At 43.3% G+C, this 16,564-nt stretch overlaps 1 protein-coding gene across 6 annotated transcripts in view; it reads right to left on the bottom strand.

Annotated features, from left to right (window-relative positions):
- Positions 1-16,564, bottom strand: part of clip1a (CAP-GLY domain containing linker protein 1a) — a 54,171-nt gene that overhangs the window by 19,769 nt on the left and 17,838 nt on the right. For 3 of the 6 annotated variants that reach the window (XM_029762962.1, XM_029762957.1, XM_029762956.1), the window contains exons 5-15: positions 16,276-16,492; positions 15,919-16,116; positions 15,436-15,527; positions 15,160-15,220; positions 12,294-12,398; positions 10,017-10,925; positions 9,649-9,765; positions 9,259-9,316; positions 8,335-8,491; positions 2,261-2,426; positions 1,831-2,046 (exon numbers count right to left, since the gene is read on the bottom strand). In XM_029762962.1, coding sequence (XP_029618822.1) covers positions 1,831-2,046; positions 2,261-2,426; positions 8,335-8,491; positions 9,259-9,316; positions 9,649-9,765; positions 10,017-10,925; positions 12,294-12,398; positions 15,160-15,220; positions 15,436-15,527; positions 15,919-16,116; positions 16,276-16,492 — 2,296 coding nt within the window. Of the gene's footprint in view, positions 1-1,830; positions 2,047-2,260; positions 2,427-8,334; positions 8,492-9,258; positions 9,317-9,648; positions 9,766-10,016; positions 10,926-12,293; positions 12,399-13,178; positions 13,704-13,789; positions 13,993-15,159; positions 15,221-15,435; positions 15,528-15,918; positions 16,117-16,275; positions 16,493-16,564 lie in introns of those variants that run through there. The other 3 variants (XM_029762958.1, XM_029762961.1, XM_029762959.1) reach the window with 3 other exon arrangements.

Raw genomic sequence — 16,564 nt, forward strand, 5'->3', positions numbered from 1 at the left:
TTTGCAACTGCACATTTGGAGAAATGTCCTCTGGTCTCATGAAACAAAAAAAGAACTGTTTGGCCATAATGACCAACCTTATGTTTGGAGGAAAAAGGGGTAGGCTTGCAAGCCGAAGAACACCATCCCAACTGTGAAGCACAGGGGTGGCAGCATCATGTTGTGGGGGTGCTTTGCTGCAGGAGGGACTGGAGCACATCACAAAATAGATGGTATCATGAGGAAAGAAAATTATGTGAATATATTGAAGCAAGACATCAGTCAGGAAGTTAAAGCTTGGTCACAAATGGGTTTTCCAAGTGGACAATGACCCCAAGCATACTTCCAAAGTTGTGGCAAAATGGCTAAAAGGACAACAAAGTCAAGGTATTGGAGTGGCCATCACAAAGCCCTGACTTCAATCCCATAGAAAAGTTGTGGGCAGAACTGAAAAAACGTGTGTTAGCAAGGAGGCTTACAAAACCTGACTCATTTACACCAGCTCTATCATGAGGAACGGGCCAAAATTCACCCAACTTATTGTGGGAAGCTTGTGGAAGGCTACCTGAAACGTTTGACCCAAGTTAAACAATGTAAAAGGCAATGCTACCAAATACTAATTGAGTGTATGTAAACTTCTGACCCACTGGGAATGTGATGAAAGAAATAAAAGCGGAAATAAATCATTCTCTCTACTACCATTCTGACATTTCACATTCTTAAAATAAAGTGGTGATCCTAACTGACCTAAAACAAGGACAGGACATTTAGGATTAAATGTCAGGAATTGGGAAAACTGAGTTTAAATGTATTTGGCTAAGGTGTATGTAAACTTCCAACTTCAACTGTACATTGTGAAGCTTGCATTCAATTGTTCCTCCTTGTTGCACACAAGAAGATACCATTCCCCCTGTCACAAGGGGTTTATGGCTGATTTAAGATTAAATCGTCAACCAGTCAACCCTGTTACTTCACTTGGCACTTAAAAATACACTTATTATAGTAAATGGGAAAACATGTTTTGTTGAGTTGAAGATGTGTTCTCCATGACAGAATGTTAAAATTAGGTGAAATAAAAAGCTTTTTTTCAACAAGTTACGCTACCAAAAAGGGATTGAAATTGTGGAACAACCCATAAATGGTGAGCACAGACTGAAGCCCTACACTTTACATACCGGCTACTCATCGTGAAACGACACTAATTAAACCACTAACAATTATGTGGTTACTACATCCAGTTAATCAAGATTATTGAAGCATGAATTAAAATGTTAACATCAGTTTTTTTTATGTCTAAGGTGTGCCTCTGCTTTCAAAGTAGGCCCTAAAACCACACCACAACATAGCCACACAGTCAATGCTGAAATGAAGATGGTGCATATATGACAACACATATGATATATTACATGGTGCAATGGGCTTGAATAAACCGTTATTATCAAAAAGCAATAATATGAGCAGATAAAATGCTAACATGAATCTTAGGCTTAGTGTGTTTTTTTTATGATTCAATTTGTTTTAATGAAATCAAAGAATGAGGTCACTGTGATAGAACAATTACTAATTAGCATCAAGTGAATATCAAACCTGACCATAGACCACTTCAGGCAACACTTTATTTGACTTAGAAACAACATAGTCAAATGGTAATGACCAGGTCATTTCTGTACTGTAAAATAAGGTGCTACTGACATCTCTTACAGAACTATACTGGAAAAATGTCCTCACTTAATACTTCAGTCAACCTAAAGAAACTTAACGCAAAGCAGCAAGATTTTTTTGTACAAAAAGGCAGCACCTCCTGAGAACATCAAACATGGTGATCCTGATAATGATATGGTGGGTGCTCACCTGAGCCTTCTCTTTGTAAGGCTGCAGCTCAGTCACCAGCCTCTCCAGCTCCTGGGCCTTCTCCCTGGAGACACTCAGCTCCTGCTTGGTCTGGTCAGCCTGACCCTGCAGCTCCTGGAGCTGCTTGGCATGGTGCTCTGAGGCCTCAGACAGGGCCTTCTGCTGGGAGGTCTGAAGATCCTTGGCCTGGGCCTCACCCTGCTGCAATCTCTTCTCCTACACACAACATAAAATGAAGGAGACAGTAACTAACATGAATCATTTGCTGTTTGGTAGGGGGACAGTGGTAGATTATTTCAGTGTTTTGGTTAGAGACAGTAAAACGTCTATTACTGAAAAATGTAGGCCGTTTTACAGCAAACCTCTGCTCTTTACATCTACTTTATCCCAATCATCAACATCTCAAAGCCATCTCTGGGTTTTCACTCACCAGTTGTGTGATTTTCCCCTGCAGGTTGCCTAGCTGGCCCTGATGCTCGTCTCTGGCCCCCTTCAGCTCCTGCTCCTTCTGGGCAACTTCCTGCTGTTGTTGCTCCTCAGAACAGGCAGCCCGCTCCTTCTCCTCTGCGAGTTGGGTCTGTAACTCTTCCAGCCTCCTGGTAAAGGGGAAGGAGATGAATCTCTGACCAAATGAGACCGGTGGCATTCAAACAAACTGTGACTTCATTGTAGAGGACAGATTCAAACAGTTTTTGACTGAAAGTGAAGAACTGATAAACCAGGGCGATGGACAGGTTTTGTGCCAGTTGTCATACTCTCATTAAATATTGACACTGGAGGAAACCGGACTGTGGACTTCTCAGATGACAGTAAGCAATTCAACTATTTTAATATGTTTGAGAACACCTTTATTTGTGACATTTCATTTCATTGTGTACCTTTTCTTTTTTTCTACTTTGTTTATATTGTAGGAACACAAAGAACGTACAAATAAGGTAAAAAAGAACAACAAAAAAGATCTGGCAGTTATAGTGCACGTCATACCTTCATCATATTAGTTACATTGACATCTTTGAATTTGACCTTTTCCAAGTACGAAACTCATTTTTCCCAGTATTCCTGACCTCTCTCCTCTTGAGCTCTTAAAGCAAAGGTCATACGCTCCATGTGGTGTATTTCTTTTATCCATTGTGTCACTGTAGGAGGGTCTTTTTGTAGCCATTTCCTAGTGATAGCCTTTTTACTGGCTGCCAGAAGGACCTTCAAGAGGTACTTTTCTCTATTGTGTAAGTTATCAGGTATTTCACCCAAGAACAAAGAAATTAATGTTTGTTCTATGTCAAATCCCATTATTTTTCCAATGTTAGATCTTATTTCTCCCCAGTAGGTTTCGATTGCGGGGCAAGTCCAAAAGATATGAGAGTGATCCACCCGCGATAGGCCGCATTCTCTCCAACAAGGATGTAGGGAGCCAGTCTGTTTTGATTTCAGTTTAGGTGTCATGAAGAAACGCATAACATTCTTCCAACAGAATTCTCTCCATGACCTTGAGTTGGTGGAGCTTTGTTGAGTCTCTAATATGTTCAACCATGTTTCATCAGTTATTTCAATGTCAAGTTCCTCCTCCCATTTCTGTTCAATATAGTTTGTAGAATGTTTCTTTGAGGATTGAATACCCAAGTAGAGATTTGAGATAGTTTTTTTGTTACTTCCCAAATTGTATGCATTAGTGAATACTTGGATTAATTTTGGAGGTGCTCGAGGGTCAGTCACTTTTATCTCCCTTAAGAAATAGTGTTGAACTTGTAGGCATCTGTAAAAATCTTGTTTATCCAAGCCATGTTTTTACTTAGGTCCTGGAAGTTATCTAGGTCCCCATTCCTTATAATTGTGCTGAATGATGTGATGCCTTTCTGCGTCCATTGTTTAAATCTGCTGTCCAGAGTTGCAGGGATGAAGCTGGAGTCGTATGCGGGCCAACTCAGCAGTTTGATCTCTCTGTCTAAATTATTTTGCTTAACTACCATAAACCATGTCTTCAGAGAGAAATGAATCCACTGATTTTGTCTATTGTATATTTCTATTACCATGTCCTTATTTCCCAAAACTGACTGCATGGGTGTCTCTGTCAAAGTAGTCTCAATGTCTTTCCATTTGGATTCGTATTCTGAATTGCACCAACACACCAGAGGTCTCATTGGGCTGACACATAATAATCTTTTAGGTTTGGTAAGGCCATACCCCCACAGTTTTTTGGTAATTGTAATGTTGTATATTTCATTCTTGGTCTCTTACTGTTCCAGATAAACCTTGATATCCGTTTATCCCATTCTCTAAACTGTTTAGGTGGGATTTCTATGGGCAGTGATTGGAACAAATACAGTAACCTCGGCAGGATGTTCATTTTGATTGTTTCAATTCTACTACTAAGATCTAAGGGAAGTGAATTCCACCTGTCTAGGTCATCATTTATTTTCTTGTTGATGTGATCGTAATTCATGCTATAAAGTTTGGGTGTATCTTTTGGCAGATATACTCCAAGATATTTAATGGATGAAGAAGTCCAGTGGAAGTTATACCTACTCTTCAGCTCTTCCTGTGGGGTATAATTATATACTAGGGCTTGGGTCTTGTGTACGTTAAGCACATACCCTGAATATGTTCCAAATGTTTTAAAACATCCATCAATCTAGGTCCACTTGAGCCTGGGTCTTTAAGGAATAACAGAGCGTCATCAGCATACATGCATATCTTATGTTCACTGCCTCTTATTGTTATTCCCTCTAAGGTTGGGTTCTGTCTTATTGTTATTCCCTCTAAGGTTGGGTCCTGTCTTATTGTTATTCCCTCTAAGGTTGGGTCCTGTCTTATTGCCTGTGCTAATGGTTCGAGGTATGGGGAGAAGAGCGTGGGTGAAAGATTACAGTCTTGTCTTGCCCCTCGCTGTAATTTTATCGTTCGTGACAAATGTCCATTTATCTTTATTCTAGCGGTCGGACACAAATACAGTGTTTTGATGCACTGTATCACTTCTTTGTTGAAACCAAATCTTTCCATAACTTGGAATAGGTAATCCCATCCCACTGAATCAAATGCTTTTTCTGCATCTAGACTGATTAATATTGCACTTGTCTTATTCTGAGTAATGTGGTCCATGACATGTAGTGTTCTCCTTATATTGTCCTGTGTCTGCCTATTTTTGTATGAAACCAGTTTGATCTCCGTCAATCTATTCTGGGATTATGTTCTCCATTCCTTTGGCTATTATTGATGCATATAGTTTATAATCCGTGTTAAGAATTGCGATAGGTCTATATGAACTGCATTCCTTCTTATCTTAACCCTCTTTTGGGATTACAGATATGATGGCCTCTCTCCATGACGGTGGGAGACCCCCCCCCTCCCGCAGAGTCCAGTTAAAACAGGCCTTAGGTAGAGGTGTTAGTTCTCTGAAGGGATTGAACCCTTCTGAAGGGAAGCCATCAGTGCCTGGGGACTTGTTTACTTTTAGATGAGATATTGCTTTATTAATTTCTTCGGTGGATATTTCTAAAGTTAGTCTATCATTTTGCTCTGTCCCAATTGAGGGGAGATCAAGTGAGTTAAAAAAAATGCTCTATTGTCTGTGCATCTGCCTTCTCTGGTTGCTTGTACAGATGTGTAATATGATTCAAATGCATTCTGTATTTCACTTAATTTGCATGTGATCTTTGTTTTGGGGCCTTTTATTTTGAAAACGGTATTCTGTGCTTGTTGTTTCCTGAGTCTCCATGCTAGTAATTTGGTTGCCTTTGAGCCTGCTTCATAATATTGTTGTTTCAGGAACCTGAGCGTTTTCTCTACTTCTTCTATATAAAGCTGGTCAATTTCCTGTTTTACCTTTTGAATCTCTCGTAATATAAGAGGATCTTTGTATTGACTATGAGATTGTTCTATGTTTCTTAGTGTTTCCTGTAATTTCAGCAGTTTCTGTGCTTTAATCTTTTTCTTGAGAGATGTGGCTATGATCTTTCCTCTAATAACCGCCTTAGCTGCATCCCACAATGTAGCAGGAGATACTTCCCCGTTATCGTTATTCTCCAGATAGATGTTCAATTCTGTCTTCATTGATTCCTTGAATGCTAGATCATTCAGCATGCTTGTATTAAGTCTCCATAGAGTATTTCTTGGTTTGCTATCAAGGTGTAGAGTAAGGTAAACTCCATTATGATCTGATAAGTCGCTCTGCCTGATCCTACAATCCTTAAGCCTGTGTCTATCTGCACTGTACATTAAAAAAATTGTCTAACCTGGAGTATTCAGTGTGGCGGGCTGAGTAAAAAGTATATTCCTTATCGGTCTTGTGGGTGTCACGCCATACGTCGAGCAGTCCTAGATCCTGCAATATCCTATTGATCTGTGCTGGCCAATTTTGAGTTTAAAATCGTGTTAAAATCCCCTCCACAGATAAGAGTGCCAGAGGTTTCTGTGGCAATTAAATCAATTACCATCCTGTAGAAGACCATGTCACTCCCTGGGGGTGCGTATACATTAAATAATGTAACTTCCTTGTTATCCAGTTTACATTTAACAAGTATAAATCTACCCCCTTGTCTTTTATTTCTGACAAACTCAAAATTAACTGAATTTGGGATTGCAACTCCCCTTCTACCCATTTTGTAAGAAGAAAACAAAGTATTCCTATATCCCATTTTCTTGAGTTTCTCATGTTCAGGTGTGGATAAGCGAGTTTCCTGACAGAATAGTATGTCAACTCTCTCCCGTTTCATCTTTGCTATTACCTTACTTCTCTTGATGGCACTCCCCAGTCCGTTTACATTGAGACTTATGACCTTAAATTCCCGATGATGCATCGATATAAATTAAAAAGAAACTGTGCACCATATCTGCCTGCTTATCTTGAGCCTAAAAATGAACGGAAAATCAAGAACGATAATAAAGTAAACCAAAGTGGGAAAATACTTTGGTATTTGGACTCCCATGTCAGAGGACTGTCTCTTGCCTCTGGGGTTTGAGGGGATGAGCTTGTCCGCAGGATGGGCCCCTCGCTCAGATATGAAAATGCGTGACGTAGTCACAAACTAGACCTGTTGGAAGCGAAAATAATAAGGGTGCCTATTTCGTCGCTTATACACATCGGTTAATTACAAGTAAAAACGACATCGGTCATGCGTACATATCCTGAATCCTCCCCTTGATATGTCCTTCTGTCACCTCGTTGTCAATGTGTCATTAATACTTAGTTAATATATATGTTATTAACGTGACGCTACTTAGTGTGTTCATAAAGAACACATACTTTTGGCTATTCACCCTTGTTCAGCATTGGGGGAAAATAGGGGAGATATTGTAGCTATTGCAATGTCAACCGTAACAGCCCAACGTCTTAACAGCTCGCTGTAACTATTCATTCTGTTAAATCCTCTTCAGTGTCTGCCATCTTCAAGTTGGAAATGCCTGAGTCTCTCTCGGATGTGAACGTCCTCTCGCCGAGGTGGTTTCCCTCTTTCTCCATGGCTCTGCTTGTCGATAACGATCCGTGGGAGAGCCTGCTCCTGGCGGTATACTCCACTGGGGTGCCCCTTGACTTCAGATCCTCAGCCGCCTCGTCTGCATGCTCGTATGTAACCGGGCCATTTTCCAGAAATACCCGCATTTTTGCCAGGAATGGTGTTTGGAAGCATATACCCTTCTCTTTAAGTGCTTTCTTAATGGGGGTGTATTCTTTCCTTCTTTTCAGTATCTCTCCCGCGTAGTCATGATCAAAGAACACTCGTTGGCCTTGGAAGCTAACAGGCTTTTTCCAGGTTGCATGTAAGACTTTCTCTTTGACTGAGAATTTTAGGAACCGTACTACTATTGATCTTGGTGGGGCGCCGCTGGGGGGTTTGGGGCCAGAGCTCGGTGTGCTCTCTCAATTCCCAGGTCAGCGTCGTCTTCAAGTATGTCTTTGAATGGACCCTCCACGAATTTGGGCATAGTCTTTTTCTGCGCCCTCTACTACGTTATACAGTCTAATGTTGTTTCGACGTGAGAAACCTTCGAGTTCTGTCACTTTTGCCTGTAGTGCGTGTTGGTTTTTCAGTGACTGTTCAAGTATTTCCTTGACTGTGGAGTTCCATGTGTCCGTTTCCCCAATGCGCTGTTCTGCGTCTCCCATTCTTGTAGATATGCTGTGAAGTTCTAATTTGTTTTCTTCAAGTTAATGTCCTTCTTGAACTCATTTAGTTATTTTCTTACATCTTCTCGAAGTTCCTCTGGTAAGCCTGTGAGCGCCTCGCGCAATTCCTCCTTTATCACCTCACGAAATGAGGGTTATTTTGCTGCTGCTATCTTATTTGCGCTAGCATTAGCCACCTCGGGTTCATCGACGATTATATCTTCTGCTGTCTTGTTACGGGCTGTTGTTGTAGCTCCGCGACCTTTTCCTATTTTCCCCTTTTGCTTAAGTTATTACAATGCTCTGAGTAAATACTTGAATTTAGAGGGGGAAATACCCAACCGATGTGCAGTACGAAAAACTAGGCAGCCATTTGCTAAGTTGCGTCACCGGAAGCCGTGTACCTTTCTTTCTGAGTGATGTCTTGATTCATTTTGGTAAGCTGTGCTGAACTGTCGCCTGATGACTTCATCATGTCTGAGATGTCACTTTGGAGCTTGGCCTTTTCATTTGCGAGCTGATCAAGCCTCTCCTCTCCAGCCTTTAGCCTCCTCTCCAGCCCTGAGTGAGAGGAAAACATAATTCAGTCATGTAACAAGCCTCAATCCACATACACACATACTGTACACAGCCAATTTGTTACACTATATAAACATCATGACTAACTCAGACTCTCTATAGTGATTAATTTAGTAAAACATTGGTGATATGTTGTGGTGTTGGTCAGGGATAACTTTTTCAAAACAGGTTACGGTTGCCCTTTTGATTTAGACATTGACTCAGTAATCACAACCTGGTTTATCTAGCAGAAACTCAAGACTACAAAAATAAGCAGGTTTGGAAACCCCTGGTGTAGGTTGCAAAGTTACATTAGTGAATGTACGTAGGGAGAATGGTCATATTGAGCTGTGTGTACTGAAGGGTAGTGCTGGCCAGAGTTCTGACCTGCAAGTTGGCTTCTAAGAGCCTCTGATTCGGTGGAGTGGAATGTGCACTGCTCTTTTTTTGTTGCTAAGCTTCTGAAGCAACTCTGACAGAGAATGAGGGAATTTAGACTGACAGTATAGCTTGCATCATTCAAGTTCTTAGCACTAGGCAAGACACAATTACATGCACTAATCTACTGTCTACTGCTTGGCCATGTGGACCAATATAATGAATTATTTGCACAAAACCACATCGTTGCTAGTCATTAGATTAGCTTTGTAGGAAAATATGTCTTGCAGATAAAAACCCACGTAACCCAAGTAATAAAAAAACAAAGACCAATGTTGTTACAGGTCAAACATCCTGTAACGTTGATACACAAAAAAAGTAAATATATTTACCTTGCATAGTTTGTGTTGACTTAGCCTGATTGTCTGTGCTTTCTGACAGTTTTTGTTTCTGAGGAAATAAAACTTTGATGAATACATTTGTGCATGCTTTAGTCAAGAATTTCCCATGACAAACCTCAAAATGATTGACAACTAATAATGTTCTACACAAGTTATTTAACCAACATTTGTATTTAAGGATTATATCTTTGATGGTATCGTAAGTTTGTAATAGAAGGTAGATACTTTTAATCATTCCCATGAAAACAAAAAGCTAGAATTTCAATGCTATGTTCTTCCTTACCTGAGCTTACCTTGAGCCCTACAGCCCCATCAGTCATGCAAGGCCACCCATTCCCAACCCCTGGCGCCACAACACCAGTCATAAGCCCTAGTACTCACCAGGTTTCCCAGCTCTTGCTCCAAGGAGACCTTGTCCTGCAGCACAGAGGTCAGGCTCTGCTGCAAGGAGAGGAGCTCCTGCTGCTTACCCTCCAGCTCAGAGTTCAACTCACTGACCTACAGCCACAGGCCAGGGGGTGACACCATGGACAACATTTTGAAGGGGGGGAAAATTATGAGTGACAAAATGAATGAAAAGCTAATAATGAATAAAATGAAACCAAAGTAAATTGCTTTGAAGGTAGGGATAAATCATTACAACATGAAATAACACAGGTGTGTTTCACACTTATTTTTCTAGAAAACTCACAAATTAGAAACTGAATATGGTCATGGACAATGGTAGTATGGCATGGGTATGGACCTACCCTGTTGCCCTGTGAGCGAGTTTGGCTCTGGGCCTCCTCCAGCTGGGTCCTCAGGTTCTGGAGAGCTTGGTTACCTTGGCCTGCCTGGGACTGCAGGGCCTCCATAGCTGCCACCTGCTCCTGCACCTCCTTGGCCCTGTCCTGGGTCTGCTGGACAAGCTTAGCTTCATGCTCCTCCAGCTCGTTTACCTTCAGCTCAGCAGTGTGCAGTTTGCCCAGCACGTCCTCCATCTCCACCAGGTGCTGCTCCTCAGCACTCTCCACACTGGACCGCAGGCTCTCCTCCAGGCACTCCTTCTCCTCCAACACGACCAGCAGCTGTTTGTTGAGCTCCCCCGTCTCCCGTGCCCGGGCTGCAGCCTCTGCCTCACACCTGGCTCCCACCTCCTCCAGTGCCTGCTTGTGCTCCACCTTCAGCCTCTCCAGGGCACTCTTGGTCTCCACCAGCTCTGTCGTCTGGGAACCGGCCCCTTTGCTGAAGGACACCTTCAGCTCCTCCATGGCCTGCTGGTGTGAGGCGATGGCAGATTCCAGTTTGGAGCGCCACAGCTCTATGACGTCTGCATTCTCCTTCTCGTTCTGGCTGAGGCGCAGCTTCAGCTGCTCGTTGTCTGTGGAGATCTTAGTGGATGAGACTTGGAACTGAGACACTGCCTCACTGTGGGCCTTCTCCGCCGCTGCCAGCGTCTCCTTCAGCCGAGCCAGCTCAACCTGTTGCTGGTCTTCCTGAGAGGCCAGCTGAGCCCTCAGAGAGCTCACCTCTTCCAGGAGAGGGGAGGTGGTGGAGTCGGAGCCCTCCGAGCTTTGCTGGACCTCCAGACGCAGCCGCAGGTCAGCCACCTCCCTGGTCCTCAGCACCAAGTCCCTCTCCAGTTCCATGATGCGGGACTTCTCTGACACCGTGGCCACCTATGGGACGGCACAACTCTGGCTCAAACAAAACCATGTTCTTCAACCTATGGAAACATTGTGATTGTGTGTACTGGCAGGACAATAGGGTAGTTGTTGAAGCCCCCTGTCATCAGACAGGTTTACACGGGTCAATATTTTTTTAAGAAAGTCCTTTACAAACAGATGTCCTTCATAGTTGCAGTAGTAGTGCAATGAAAGTAACAGCGCAGACCCAAATTAGCATAAAATGCCTACAGTTGAAGTACTACACCGCCCTCTAGTGGATATAAGCTGGAACCATATCAGTCATCACACATAATTATTGTGTATTGAACTACTGTCCCCAAATGCTGCAGCTTCTACTGGTTTTCATCCTTACGTTTATATCAGGGGTCAATTTAGGCCAGAGAAACTTGATAGTTAAGACTCTATCCACCAACTAATGACGTTGAATGATTAATTAAGAACCATGGGAAAAACTAAACCAGCAGAGACTATGGCCCTTGAGGATGGCAGTTTAATACACCATCATTGGCTGTGAAACCCCTGACAGACGCATAAAAGCATTGTTAAGGGGTGGGACAATTGGGCAGATGGGCAGGACAATTGGGGCTGGTAGGATTGGGGGCGGGGGGACAAAGGACAACTGGGAGCAACGGATGGTTGGGTATAGGGGTGCTGTCTGGCTACCATGTTGCACCACAAAAGCTGTGGAGACTGTAGGCAGGAAAACATGGAGAAAGAGGCAGGAGAATAACAACCCCACGATGGAGAACCCTAATGATCCTATATGTAGTGTGGCCCTGACATAGCCGAAGAGTAAGTCTAGGTTCTACCCAGAAAACGGCAAATCTAAAAGAACAGGATTGTTGTTTAGGAAAACTATAAGTACAGCATTTCCTTTGGGGGGGGGGGGCAAGATAATAAGCAAGATTTAAAGCCTGAGTATTTCAAGTGTTTTGAGTGACAGCAGCCATGTGCTTAAGATTCCTGTTCTGGTGAGACACAGGAATGGTTCATGTTTGACAAAAGGGGAAGAGAATGAAAGCATGCGAAAGGTGCTGCAATTGGATCTCTGACTTACAGCTGAGGCCAAAAGATAATATTCTTAATTGCTACTTGCTAGCAAGTAAAAAGATTAGTCAACAACACCATTCAATGTTTGCTTAGAGACATTCAAATGTAGTTAAATACCGACTCCCCATCCACAAGCCTTTATGGCAGAAATGGTCAGAAAAACAGCATATGGAAGCCAGTGCAACAGGTATTTGGAGATCCTCTGTAACCCATTGTACCCCCTCCCAATAGTTGCACCATTACCCCTGGTACCCTCCACACTCCACCCCTCTTTCCAAACGCACCACTGTGCAGAGCAAGATCCATTACCCTAGTGTCTTCTAACTCTCTCTGGAGTTTCTCAGCTTTGGTCTTTTCAAAGAGCAGGCTCTGTTCAAGCTCCTTAATGTGGGCATGCTCCAGTTTGGTCTGCGTCTGTTAGTAAAGAAGGGAGAGGAAGAGAACAAAACCAGTGCCACCATCACATGCCAGCCCAACACAGACAGAGGAAGAGGGAGGTAGGAAAAGGGTACCCCATGCAGATCCCATGCCTAGCACAGGTGAGCATTGGGGATGTTGCTGGAGGTGGTGATAAGAGGATATGATAGAAGCAGCAGAAGATGTGCTATGCTTATGGATGTGCAGTTGTTGGTTGTGATTAGAGGAATCCATGCAGAATGACTTGGTGAACAACCAAAGGGAAAGACTAGGAAAGAATGCATAGAAGTATTTGTGAACAACCGAGTGAGCCAGCAAATGAGCGCAAATCGAAATAGACGTGACTGCACATAAAAAGAGAAAGCACTGTTGGCATGTTTTTGCACCCCCCCACCATCTCCTGCTTTACTCTATGATTTTGAGGTCCTTTATGCACATTCATGTGAACAGGAAAGGGAGATGAAACGTAACTATTTACATGAAATGGCAATGCCGTGGCAGGTTGTAACAGCAACACTGCGCTCTCTCTCTTTTGTGATCACGCCCATTTGTTTAGTGAATATAAGATCACTGATCAATAGATAAAACAATATCAGAAACCATGTACATACATAAAAAAACTACTTAGAACAGACAAATCAGTAAAAAAAACAAAATAAACTGTAGAATGGGGCAAAACGTATTAAAAAAAATACTAGTTCACCCCCACGGACCGATTCATTAAGTTTACCATTAAAATGCAACTAATTGAATTGCAACCAAGTGCAGAACATTTACTTCTGATTTCAACAGATGGCAATGGGAAGGTTGGAGCTCAAGACCGTGACTATGCTGTGAGATGGTGGAGGGGAGCATCTCCAGTGGTTGGTCAAGACCGTGACTAGGCTGTGAGATGGTGGAGGGGAGCATCTCCAGTGGTTGGTCAAGACCGTGACTAGGCTGTGAGATGGTGGAGGGGAGCATCTCCAGTGGTTGGTCAAGACCGTGACTAGGCTGTGAGATGGTGGAGGGGAGCATCTCCAGTGGTTGGTCAAGACCGTGACTAGGCTGTGAGATGGTGGAGGGGAGCATCTCCAGTGGTTGGTCAAGAACGTGACTAGGCTGTGAGATGGTGGAGGGGAGCATCTCCAGTGGTTCCATGCTTAGCACTGGGCCAACATGAACAAGAGGAGAAGAAAAAGAAGCAGTAACGTCACTGACTGAAGCAGTTACAGGACAACATTAGTACACCATCAATTGCTTGAAATCAACAGAAAGCATTTGCTGTGTTGATTTGGTTTGTTGTTTTTTTAAAAAGCTGCATGCATGTGAATAATAATTTTTTTGCAGTAAGTAGTACACAGACCGTTAGTATGCAATCAAAGGAAGATAAAAAAAAGGGGTATTACTTCTAACCCTGCAGCACTCATTTTTAAAGATAACATTTGACGTGGGACGCCATCAGGGTAATTTGGATGGTCCCCTGATTGGAGTTGCACTGTGGGATAGATAATGACAAATCCTTTGATCAGACGTGTACATATTAAACAGCCCCGGGTCCACTTGCTTCCCAGTCTCTGCTCCGTAAACAAAGATATGGTTAGCCAAGGGAGAGGCAGAAAAAGTAAGTTGTTTTCCAAGAAATAGCCCACATTTCCACATTCCCATCAAATAGCACTAGAGCCATGGTGAAGAACAGTGTGCAAACCTTACAGTCTGATGTGCCACTGACATTTCTTAGCAAGAGGGAAGCAGGAAAGAAATAAACACCAACTAATTCCTAAAATGATCCTTGGCTCGTGTGTATATTTCAAGAAAACAGTGTTCTAAAAACACATTGGGAACATTCAAGCTGTGTTAATATCCACATGCTACATAGTCATGAAATGAGGATGACCTCCAGGTTTGTGAAGATCGGTCTAAGCAAGGCACTGCGCATATTTGGAAGAAAGACAATACATGGATAATAGTTTAGTTATTTGTAGATCAGTGAGTCTGCACAGTGCCGTGCTCAGGCTGATCCTCTACAAAAGCATGACTTCATAGACACTAAAAGAACATCAGAGCCAGACTCAGTCAGGTCTGCTTCTGACAGCTCTGCTCCATGGAGGACCTTACTGTCACACGATAGAGAGAATGAGATTTCAGTCTTGAGTCTCATTTTACTGGGCATATGAGATGGCATCGATCATGCCATGCAACAAACCTAATAGGACTGTGGGCACTGGGCAGGACAGATCTCTGGTGTAGACAGACTGCAGAGAATATTCATGCTCAGTCCTTGGTATACTAGATTAAGGACATGTCACTGACAAGGACACCAATCACTCACTTGCCAACTTAAAATCACAAGTCGGTGGTCAAACTGTTGATGAAATGTATACAGAGTAGCCAAATAGGGACCTTCAATAAGATGTATTCATTCATTATGTTAGAATCTAATGTACACCCTACCACTTTAATCTCAGGGATCGGGAGCAGGGATGTTGCGGAGTGACTTAATTCCAGAGATGGACTCTAGTCTGCACTCTCATCAGAACAGGATGCTTTTAACTCAAAATGTCTCAGTTTGACTAGACAAGGAGTTTCAACGGCAGTCCTGATGAGTTGCAGTGTTGGTGGATTTCTGATACACCTCAGCATCAAATGGATTCATTCCAGTCACTTAGGGGGCGATTTTAACTTGATAGGGACATGTAAATCAAAGACGCTCCATAGTGTTACAAAGGAAAGCTGTATACATATTTTTGAGTTTGTGTAGAAGAATGTGTGTGTTTACCTCCAGGTCTCCTTTGGTAATGCAAGCTTCCTCCACACGGAACTGGAGGTCCTCCACTTTCCTATCACACAGAGCACACTTCAGATTATAGTTCAGGAACATTTAACATAAGAGGTCTGAAAAAAGAATCATGGATCAAGGGTTTGAAACAGGGTTTCAATCTGACCTACATAATTCATGTCCTTTTTCCCCATTTTCCTCCTGTGATACTGTACTGATAACCTTATAACTCACCATCAGAACATAGTTAGACCCCACACCCCTCTGAAGCCTCACCTCTTCTCCTCCTCCAGCTGATTGAGCAGCTCAACCTTCTCCTTGTCAGCAGCCTCCACCAGGGTGCGTAATTGGTCCATCTTGGCCTCCATCTTCACAACACATGAACATGCATTCATTAAAAACAGATCATGAATATAAGTTGAGAGACACTCATGAAAAAATAACATTATGGAAGGCCGCTATGCATCCGGCAGGTGGCTGTAAAAACAAGTGTTTTCTCATTGACAGCAGATGGCAGTGCAGAGGTTTTTGTGACATGAGTGTGTGAGGTACAGCATTAAGGTGTTTTCATGGGTCCTCCTCACATTACCCAAGGTTTGTCATGGTCATGTATGACATAGCACACTTTTGCAGATGAGAGTACAAGTTCCAAAACTGGAACGTCCTGGAACTTATCTATGGGGAAATGTGTGTGTAAATAATCCTGAGGGCGAATGTTTGTGTGTGTAAACCATGAGGAAGAACTCAGTGTGTATTGACCTGCTCCTGGTCCTCTCTCAGCAGGGTCAGTTCCTGCTCCACCTCGCCCACATGGGTGGTTGCCTTGGCCACCTCTGCCCTCTCCATGTCCCGCTCCGCCATCAGCTGCTCGATGTGCTGCTGCTTCTCCTTCAGCACCTCCTGAACTGCTGTGGTGCCAGAGATCTTTCTCGAGTACCGTGATGACGTTTCTGTCAGCTGTGGTGGGGGGTAGGTAGAAGAGTGTTTAGACTGGTTAATTGGGGGATGTGAGTCCTACTCAGGACAACAAAAGACAAGACCAATTAAAGAACAGACATCTTGTTGCTCTGCAGTTGTGTATGTGGATGCACTTATGAGTGTGTGTGCGCGCCTCACCAGGCCTGTGCGGCTGGGCTTGGCGCTGACGGAGGAGGCCACAGAGCTCATGGAGCTGATGGAGGAGGCGCTGGGGCTGCGCTTCAGGCCCGAGGGCGTGGCCACCAACTTCCGCGCCGTGGTCTTTGCCTTGGCCGGCGTGGTGGAGGGGAAGCCAATGCGCGTGACCTTGTGGACTGGGGCAAACAGGCCATACTTGGCTTGGCATTGAAAGTATCTGAGGAAATACAAATGAAGGGGATAAGAAAAAAACAGATGTCACTGTGCCCCCCCCCAAAAGTCTTATATA

Source organism: Salmo trutta, chromosome 9 (genome assembly GCF_901001165.1).
Source record: "Salmo trutta chromosome 9, fSalTru1.1, whole genome shotgun sequence".
NCBI classification, from domain to species: Eukaryota; Metazoa; Chordata; class Actinopteri; order Salmoniformes; family Salmonidae; genus Salmo; species Salmo trutta.